At 53.3% G+C, this 10,330-nt stretch overlaps 1 protein-coding gene across 7 annotated transcripts in view; it reads right to left on the bottom strand.

Moving 5' to 3' along the window:
• Positions 1-4,542: 4,542 nt before the first annotated feature.
• JADE2 (jade family PHD finger 2) overlaps positions 4,543-10,330 on the bottom strand; it is a 51,197-nt gene continuing 45,409 nt past the window's right edge. For 6 of the 7 annotated variants that reach the window (XM_019964932.2, XM_019964929.2, XM_019964928.2 and 3 more), the window contains one exon: positions 4,543-9,215. In XM_019964932.2, coding sequence (XP_019820491.1) covers positions 8,407-9,215 — 809 coding nt within the window. In that variant the 3' untranslated portion in view covers positions 4,543-8,406. The remainder of the gene's footprint in view (positions 9,216-10,330) is intronic. The other variant, XM_019964927.2, reaches the window with a different exon arrangement.

Raw genomic sequence — 10,330 nt, 5'->3', positions numbered from 1 at the left:
AGGCAGAGGGGTCCCTAAGACTTGAGCATCCCCTCTGGTTCTTGATGGCCCTTCAGGGCACACTGCTCCCTTTGCCAAGAATTCATTTAGGAGTCTAACAGTGGACGACGCAGCTATCGGGGACCGCCACGGCAGCTCCTTCCGTAAGCTGAGGAGCATAAATAATTACGGCGGGCCTGTGGGAAAAAAGGTTTTATATACCAAGCGCCTGTCACCATAGCCAGGCAGTCACCCAGGGTCCCAAAATAGCAGTTCAGAATATCCACAGTGACGGTTTATTTTGCTGAGTCACTCTTCCTTTTTGGCTTCTCCTACAAACCCTGCTGCTCTTCTGAGTTTCAGGTTAATCCCAACATTCAGTCCCTAGCAATGCAACGTTCCTTCTCTGCAACAAGGGGTTGGGTGAGGGGGTGGAGAGCAAAATTCAGCTAGCTCCCGCCTCCTGGGTTATACCGTTTTAGAATGGCCGCGGAGGAACCCAGAATGCTGGGAAGGTGGGTGTGTTTCAGGCGCAGGCAGCTGATTGGCTCAGGTGTCACGTGAGCGGTGTCCCGGATGACCGCCAGGTGCTTCCAACCCGCCCTCGGCCGGGCCCCCACCCATGCATCACGTGACCTTCCTCTGCCCTGCCCCCATACCACAGGTGCCTCGGTTGGGCATAGGGCGGCCCATGAGAACAACGGAACTTCAGTGAACAAATCCCTCTGGCATCCTGGCCTCTCTAGTCAGCCTGCCGGCGTCAGGGCGCCCTCTGCCTTAAACTCCGTCCCCCTCCTGTCACAGTGGTTCCTCATTCTAATCACCGCACACCCAGGCTCACTTTGCTACACTCTCAGTCACCATGCTTGGGGTGGGGCGCCCAGCAGGAACGCTCATCCTCACTTAACAGATAAGGAAACTGAGGCCCAGAAAGGGCCAAAACACAGTCCTTAATTCTCTTTTACCCCAGGGCCCGCACGAATCCATTTCTAGTCACTTCCTCATGTGCGGTGCATTCCTGGATGAATTTTCTGGACTTGAATGGCCACGAATAGCTAACGGTAACCAAAGATGGGGTAGAATAAGGCAGATTGCCCACTGAACACAAACCCCTAGACCTGGGCAAGCCATCTTACAATTGCTGTCACCCAAATCACGAAGCCTGCCCCACACCTCCAGCTCTTTCAGAGAGGCGTGGGCCCCATTTCCAAGCCTGCAGGACGGATTACTTACCTTCCTTCCATTGCCCACAGGTCCTGCTCAGCAGTTTGCCCTGTCACCATCGGGGCTGGATCTGGTGCTTAACTTCCATGTTCACACATGGCTACTGCTATGCTCCTAACGACCCCTCTCCTGGTGACATGAATCTGTGGCCACCGTGGCATTCTGACAATGTGATGACCCTAAGCTTCTTCCTGCTCTGGCTCTGCCAAAGTCCAGTCTGGAGGCTCTCTGCAGCCACAGCCAGTCCCACCAACCAGTTGGCCTTAAGGTAAAAGGAAGGGCCCTGTCAGGCTCTCACCTCACCCTCACTGACCACATCCTCTGACCATGGGCTTTCCCACCAGGACCTAAAGAAATTGGTATCCCCAGTGTCCTCTATTTGACAGATGGAAAAACCGAGGTACATCAAGTCAACGGCAGAAGACTAGAACTTCGGTTTCCTGATCCTGGGTTAGACATACTTTCCTAAGGCGTTGTACAAAAATCACTATGGGGATGGGGTTAACAACAATAAAAAGAAGCCTTCTTGAGTTTGAGTTGGGGGACCCAGGGGACTCATGGATAGTCTAGGAAAGGAATTTTTGCCATGCTGTTTGGCTTGTGAGATCTTAGTTCTGCAACCAGGGAATGCAACCGCAACAGCAAGAGTACCAAGTCCTAATCACTAGACCACCAGGGAATCCGCTTCTTTGCTTTTTAATGTTTTAGAATGGTTTATTTTTCCTTAACATCGTGTTTGTTGTTACAACAAAGCAGTTGCACATTATTAAATGTAGCAGGTTTTTTTTCCCCCTATATAGGATTCTTTTTTTAAAGAATTGTGGGGAAAAAGAAAAAACAAAAACACGTATAGTCAGGCATCAAGGCTGGGCAGCAGATGGCGCCCCAGATCCTACCTCCCTTGCAGGAGTTTCATCAGAACAAGGGACGTTCAGGGCGGGCAGAGGAAGAGTCCCTCCCCTCTGCCACACAGTCTGTGTGTAACTGCGCCTGGGTTTGGGACTATGGGATTAAAGTCTGTCTCCTCCACTGGCCTGGTCTCTGCATAGGGCATTTGGTCAGCCCAGTGTCCTCAGGGCCCAGCAACTGGTGCGCCATGAATGCTGAATCAATGCGTGCAGGAACAAAGTGGGGTGGGGAGTGGACACTCCTGGCCTCCCCTTGGATTCTTGTACATTGGCTCATTAGTGATTATTTTATATTGATTACAGGTTCAAGGGATCATATTTTTGATATAATGGATTAACTAAAATATATTATTAAAATTCATTTTACCTCTTTCTTTTTACTTGTTAAAAATGTGGCTACTAGAATTACCTCTGTGCCTCACACTTCATTTCTATTGCACATTGCTGCTTCGGGCCCACTGGTGTTTTGGCCTCTCCTGCCCCACGGTTATCAGCTGGGTCAGCTCTGCAGCTGCAGGCCTGGCAGCAGGGCCCCTGCATCACTCTTCTGGAGCGCTGTGGCCAAGTGGGCCTGGCTCTGGGAGGAGGGAAAACCTAGGGTGTCGAGCCCAGGGCAGCTGGCCCATAAAGCCGACAGCCCCAAATCACAGGTAGGGGAGCTGGCTGCACAGGAGTCCCCTCAGCCTGGGGACTGATCTACCAGCACCTCATGCTGACTGCGGTTGATGCTAAGTGAGCCCTTCTCACTCTCTGCTGAGCACCCTGAGAGAACACATACGTCTCAGTCAGACAAGGTTCCCTGATCCCCAGGGATGTGGCAGGCATGGGGCCCCTCAGTGAGGAACACCTTCTTCCACAGTTGTTCAAAGCACACCAGGTTTATTTCCACCGCCATTGTGGAATCGCAGAACTTTGGATCTGGAGGTGCCCTTGGGGACTCACTGCCTACTGTATCAGTGAGGAAATGGGGCACTTCTCTGTGGTTCACAACCAAGTCAGTAGCCCCAGAAGTTATATTCCTTGAGTCTCAGTTCAAGCTCCTTTCCACACTCCTCCCCTTAGACTCTCAGAGGAGGTTCAAGACCCTTCCATGCATAGCTGAATCCAACTTTGTTCTTGTGGACTCCTCTGTCCAGAGTGCTTGTTGTCCCTTCCTCCCAGCCAGCTCCCCTTGGGCAAGCAACTAGTTATCCTTCAAACCTATGTTACCTGGAAGCTCTGGGAGGGCAGGGTGCTGCCGCCACTCACAGCATACAACCCAACACACTGGCAGAAGAGATGCATGCTCAGGAGACAATTGTCTGTGAATGAATGAATGCATGAATGATGTTGCTTCCTGTGCCCTCCCCACCTCATCCATCCAGGCCTCCACAGCACCTCCCAGTTCCCTCACTGCCTCTCTGCTGGACTGTGAGCTCCCCCGTGGCAGAGACATTGGCTTCATTCTGCATACTTTAGAGTCTGGTCCAAAGCAAGTACTCAGGAAATAACGAGTGAAAAACAAGCCTGGATTAAAACCTTTCCTGATCTAGTGACAAATACCAGAGTGGAAGGAGTTAGATTCTACTTCTTAGGCTCCAAAATCACTGCGGATGGTGATTGCAGCCATGAAATTAAAAGATGCTTGATCCTTGGAACAAAAGCTATGACAAACCTAGACAGTATATTAAAAAGCAAAGATACCACTTTGTGACAAAGGTCCATATTGCCAAAGCTATGTTTTTTTCAGTAGTCATGTACGGATGTGAGAGTTGGACTATAAAGGCAGCTGAACATTGACGAATTGATGCTTTAGAATTGTGGTGCTTGAGAAGATGCTTGGAAGCCCGCTGGACTGCATGGAAGATCAAACCAGTTAATCCTAAATGAAATCAACCCTGAATATTCATTGGAAAGACAGATGCTAAAGCTGAAGCTTCAATACTTTGGCCACCTGATGTGAAGAGCCGATTCATTAGAAAAGACACTGATGCTGGGAAAGATGGAAGGCAAAAGAAGGGGGCAGCGGAGGATGAAATGGTTAGCATCACCAACTCAATGGACATGAATTTGAGCAAACTCCAGGAGATAGGGAAGGACAGAGGAGCCTAGCATGCAAATCCATCCCATGGGGTCGCAAAGAGTCGAACACGACTTAGTAACTGAACAACAACAACCAGAGTTTCCTCCCAAACCTTCCCACCGTAGGTAGCTCAAGGGGTCCTGACTTTGATGCTGAACTTCACCTCTTACCAGAGGTGTAGTTTTGGGAAGCTCCATCATCCACTCTGAACCCCAGGGAATGACAGCTATAAGAAGCAAATCAAGTAAGCCCAGCCCCAGTGCATACTGAGCACTTACTATATTCCTTGGGACACCCAGGGACCACTCACTATTTCACTGAGCCCACCCTCTCCCACTCCCCAATGCAACAGAGCCTCACACCAGCCAGCACAGAAAACACTGCTTTATTAACTGCGTTTGCCAACACACGAGGATTGCAGAGGGGGTCCTGAAGCCACAGGCTCCAGTGAGGGCTAGGCTCTGGAAACCCCCATGAGTGAGCAGGACAGGATGGGACTGGGAGCTACATGGTGGTGGGACCACAGAATCATGCAGGGCACGCGGGCACCGGCCACCCCGAGGCAGCCATACATTCTATTGCTCGTTAAGGGTAGCGAACATGGACAATGTACAAAAAGGAGAAATAGGTTTTTGCGTTAATGAAAAATACATTTTTTTTCTACAAAGGAATCTTTCCTAATACAAGAAAATAAATATTGCAACATAAGCCAAAAATAATTTAAAATTGCTCTTTTCAATATATTTTCAATATTTCTCTTGTATATTAACAAATGGCACATCAACTTTCTTTGAAACAAAGACAGAAGGTGTCTCCTCCTGTGACATTCATATCATCCCCCCACCCCGAGCCAATGTGGAGCACAGAGTGTTGTGCGTCTGAGGGACAAGGTGGCAGGAAGTGCCTTAAAGAACAACCAAAAGTCCTGGACTCCAGCCCTGGCTCTTTGGCCAATGTGGCCAGCTGGGCCAGGGCCATGGGAAGTGGCCTCCCCAAGGGCCTTTTTACAGGCACCCAGACCATTCTGCAGAGCTTGGGGTATGGGCAGAGGTTGGCCACATCTGGCAATAAGCAAGGAATGCCAAGTCCAGCTGCTGCCAATGTCTGTCAGAACTGGGCATGTGATTCTCTAGAAACTGCCCTGGCAAGTCCCACTGTGTGTCCATACGTGACACACAGACACACATGCACATGGACACACAAGACGTGCCCTGGCACACACTCACACATCCACGCCCAACACCCACGTTTGGAAACCCGGGTGGCTTCTCCAAGGAACCTGAGACCTTCACACTGCAAATGTTCACACACTGTCACCAAGTCAGAGCTCATTTAATAAAATAAACCCTTCTAACCTTTCTTCTCCGTGTTTGTTCTAAAATACATTTATGATCCATAAAAATACTTTCCTTGCACATTATTCTTTCTCACTGTGAGGAGGGGGAAGGAGGTGGGCAGCAGGGACCAGGAGAGTGGCAAAGACCGCCAGGCTAACTTCCAGAGCAGCTTGTCCCTCCACTGAGTGTGGGCAGATACGGTCGCGTGAAAGACGCACCTCAGCCTCTAGGCTGGAAAAGGCCTCCTGTCCCCTCCCCAGCTTCCCATCCTGACCTCAAAGGCAGCAAAGCCGCCTGAACGGTGGATGGGAAGCTGGGAACAGAGTGAAGGGGCTGCGCTGACGGCAGGAAGGCCAGCGGTGAAAGCCAGTGTCCTTGTCTTCTTTGCAGCCTGGCGGACGTCCCAGTAGTGGACAGCTGGCTGGCAGACAAAGCTCTTGGGTCTGGCCTGGAAGGCCCTGGGCAGCCAGCCTTAGAGACACCCGGACTCCGTGCAGGACACGGGGCCACAGGGATAATTCCGTTCAAAGCCAAGAGCCAATTGATAAGTGGGTTGAAATCTAGAGGCCAACTTGAGTAGAGGCCCTCCGAAGGAGTGCTGGGCTCCTGGCCTGGCCCACCCAGTCCAGACCCTGACCAGACCTACCACCTTCCTGCCCTGGTTCTCTGCCCTACCTCGCCCTCAGAGCGCCCAGACCCTGCCCCAGGATGGATGAAGGGTAAGCAGGCTAGTGCCGAGTCTACCAGACCTGAGCACCCCACCTCCCGGCAGAGTTTGGTTGTTCTTTAAAGCTGGTCCCTTTGCTTCCTGTGAGGTCAGACCAGGCAATCCAGCACAGACAAAGTTGTGACCGGAGGTGACCCGAAGCACGGGGAAGGAAGAAGATCTGTTCAAAAGCAGTAAACAGAGAATGGGGTTAGGACGCTGCTGCTGACACTGCACTGGCCACTACTACCAAGGCGCCAGGCAGACTAAACTCTACACAGTAGCTCATGCCATCCCAACGCCCAGAGTCCTTGAAGCCCACTCTGAGTCTGCTCCGACTGGACACATCTGTCCAGCCCTTTAAACTTAGTCATTATCTTTGTTTCCTGTTTTGATAAAATTCACCGAAACTTGAGTGTCCATGACCATGCCACTGTCGTACCTTGAAAGTCTGGAGTCGGGGATGGGTGCTCAGCCTGCTCCCCATCCCACCGATTTGCGCTTTGTGTTATGTGAGGGGGATCCCCATGGTGAGACTTTTGCCACGCTGGTTTCACCGTCAGTCTCCTCGTGCGGAGTTTTAGGGTTCAGGAGAGCTCACAGTGGGCCCAGAATCCAAAATCCAACACCAGCAGCAGCAGAACAGCATCCTTGTCTGAGAGCTTGGGCTCACCTCCTTAGGTGTGTGCAACAAACATGTTTCTACACTTGGTTGCTAAAGAACTCCATTTTTAAAAAAAGTCCAAGTGACAAGTTGTCAGGTCCTGGCTGTGCTGTATTATGGTCAAAATATTCTTTGGCATCCACAGAATGATTCGACTGATTCACTGGACTTTTGCAAGGTTCTTGTTGGAGAAGTTCTGGCTTTACCAGTGGCAGAAGTGACCCAGGAGTAAGTCATAAAAGAAAAAAAAACACGTTTTCACTGAATTCCTTTTTGTTTTTCATTTGTTCCCTGAGCTATCACCCTGGGGCCACTCCACTGAAACTCTTCAGAGCTACTACCTGGGACTTAGAGGGTGGAGCGGAGAAGGCAGGACGGTGACGGTGGGGAGGGAGGGGCTGGAAGGGCACAGCTGGGAAAGGGGGTTAAGGCTCAGAGGGGAAGAGGAACCAGGAAGATCCAGCAAGACTTCAGACAGCCCCGGAAGGCCATCACTAACACATCCCGGGCCCCAGGATCCCACTGCTTGTTGGAAGGAGGAGTTTCCAAAAGGAAACCAAGAAAGAAGCTCATCACTTAGCAGGAAACTTGAAAAGGCAAACGGTCTGGTCTGGCCAGCTGTCTGGGAGTGATCAGACCTCAGCCGAGACTGGCCCCAAAGGAAGGAAGGAAGGAAGTTGGAGTCCCAGAGCGATTCTCTGTAGTGGGCGAGGCTGAGCCCCACGCCCCTGACCGGGCACTGGCCCTCCCTTGCAGCCCTCCGCCGGTACTGGCGGCTGGCTGGCTGGGAGTCCCCTGAGAAAATGGCACAGCTCAGGAAGGACTCTGGGAAGCCCTTCCCAGAGCCGCCGGGCTGGGTGCGGCAGGGGCAGAGCAGCAGGGGCGTGGAGGGTCGCAGGGTGGGCGGGCAGGCCTCAGATGATGTGGGTTGACCAGGAACAGCTGCGGTTCCCTTGGAACCAGCAGGCCCTCTTCGGCCCCTCAGTGCTTTCTCGTATAAGCTCATTGTGCTTGTGACAGTGAGTAGACTCTGGCTGGGTATCACTTATTATACTTCCTTGGGGATCAGTGAAGTGCAGCAGGACCCCCCGCCGATGGACCCCAGTGGGATCTGGGAGCAAGGCGGGGCAGGCCCTGGGCTGGCCCATCTGCCATAATAATGCCCAAACGACAGTCTGTATCACCCAGTGGCAGCGGGCGGGAGTCCTGAGCTCTTCATCACCTTGCCTACATGTAGCCAGGAGCCCAGCAGTACTGTGTGGCCCAGGCGGGGACGCTGCCACGGCCGTGATGGTGCACAGGACCAGGGCTGGTCCTTGTGGCCAGAGCCGTGGAAGGAATCCTAATGTCCTAGGCCAGCACAGAGGAAAGACAATAGTGTGGAATTCGCAACACTTTTTATATTAAAAATAAAACCACATCAGAGTGGCAGCCTCAAGGGTCTGAGACACTCAGCAGAGATTGGAAATGGCAGTTGTCACGGGGCTGAGGCCTCATGGGGGGACCAGGACAGGGGAAGGGGTGACTTAGGAGGCCAGGACCCCCATGCGGACCACCTCCTCAGCCCCTGCTTCCCGGGGACCCGGCTGCACCCCGCTGTCCTCAGCCTCCACATCTGAGTCGCTCATCTCCCCATCAGAGAAGTAGCCATCAGTTTCAGTGTCAAAGTGAAGGCTGACCTTTGGCCTCTCAGCCACAGCAGAAGGCGGTCCCGTCCCGGCATCAGGCCTGGCACCTGGCGATCTCCGGGTTCCCTTGCTCTCACGGGGCAGCCGGAGCCGGCCTGAGGGCTTGGGGCTCGCTGTAGGGCCAGGCACTTGGACATTAGAGTCGGCAGCCACTGGGGCTGCCTCCTCTGGGGTCTCGGGGGCCAGTGGTGGGGGGCTCTCAGGAGCTGCTGGGATGGGACAGTCCCCAGCTGTAGGGCTGGACGGCAGGTGAGAAGGTGTTCGCCGTGGTGGCTTCCTGGCAGGTGGCCCTTGACCCCCTTTGCTGCTGCCAGTATCCTGGCCCCAGGGCTTCTTGGGGGGTTTGTCTGGAGTCGTCCGTGAACCGGGCCCGTCCTGTGGTGGTTTCTTCTTAGCAGGCAGGCGGGTGCGGCCACGGGCCTTCCTGGCAGGGTCGCCAGGTCGCAGTGAGGGCTCCCGCATGAAGCTCAGCAGTGTCTCCTCGTCCTGCAGCAGCTCCTCGGACAGCAACCCTGGGGCGGGGTCTTCGCGGTGCCCATTGTTGAGCGACCACTCACTCATGGCCATGTTCTCTGCGGTGATCTGCACTGACTGCGCCAGCCAGCTGTTGAAGAAGGTGCCGTCGATGGGGAACGAGGTAGACAGACCTGGCCAGGGGGAGGAAAGAGGCAGGTGAGATGCCAGCAGGTATGTGTCCCACCTTCCTTCAGGAAGCCCTCTCCCACCCTGCCCTGCACACCATCACGGACCTTCCTCCCTCTTTCCCTCTGTGCTAGACCCGGCTGAGTTAACCTGTTCTGTCCATCCCACCTGCGAACACTGAACACCCTTCTCCCCAGATAGATGTCCTATTCCTGGGGACTGTCTTCATAGTTTGAGGAGCAGAGTACAAAGTACAAATGTGGGTTCCCTATTCAAAAATTATTAAGAATTTCAAAGTGGCTACAGTACAGCATTAAACCAAGCGAGGGCCCTTGGTGACTGCACAGGAGCACACCCAGCCCTGCTCACCACCCCACATAGCATCATCCTGGGAGCATAAGGGATAAGGAGCCCTCTGGTCACCAGGGGGCGCTGGGTTTTCATGAGTGTCGCTTTCCAGAGCTTCCAAAGCAAGGTCTTGGCTAGGGTGTCCGTCAGGGCCAGCTCCAGTTATGGGCTCTCCTTCCTTTACTGAGGTCTTGGAAGGTGGCCACTGATGTTCCCATTAGATACCAAGTTGTCTCCTTCCTGAGACCGAGGGAAATAAAAGATGACCTGGGGCCTCCATGCTAGAGGTGACCTGGGGCTTCGATGCTAGAGGTGAAGTGTGGCTTCCACGCTAGTGCTGAGGTGTTCCTCTAGAGCACGCCCCTTCCCTGAGGAGTGCTCTAGAGGAAGCATGTGACATCCTGGGAGACAAAGCCCAAGTCCCAGAGCCTCTCTAGGGATACCATGCTTAATGGGGCAGCAGTAGAGAGATCTGTGACAGACAGCTGTGACAGTGAGATGCGCTGGGCAAACACCACTCCTGTGGGGGTCTCTGGTGGCTCCCAGAAAGTCTGCAGGGGATGAAGGCAGGGCCTACTTGAGGACATTCTGGCAGAGGGGGACAGGGACAGAGAATTATGGTAGGCCCTCACCCCACAGCATGACACAGGGTTCCTTGAAGGGCCAGGATGTCTAGAGGGAGAAGTTCTTGGGCCCAGCCTCTAGTCTACGAGAGGAACCCTTGGGAGGCCAGCTAGGGCTCCGACACCTCAGTCTCCTCTATACCTGGAAG

This window comes from Bos indicus, chromosome 7, assembly GCF_029378745.1.
Source record: "Bos indicus isolate NIAB-ARS_2022 breed Sahiwal x Tharparkar chromosome 7, NIAB-ARS_B.indTharparkar_mat_pri_1.0, whole genome shotgun sequence".
In the NCBI taxonomy this organism is placed as follows: Eukaryota; Metazoa; Chordata; class Mammalia; order Artiodactyla; family Bovidae; genus Bos; species Bos indicus.
This window is presented reverse-complemented; position numbering and strand designations above follow the sequence as displayed.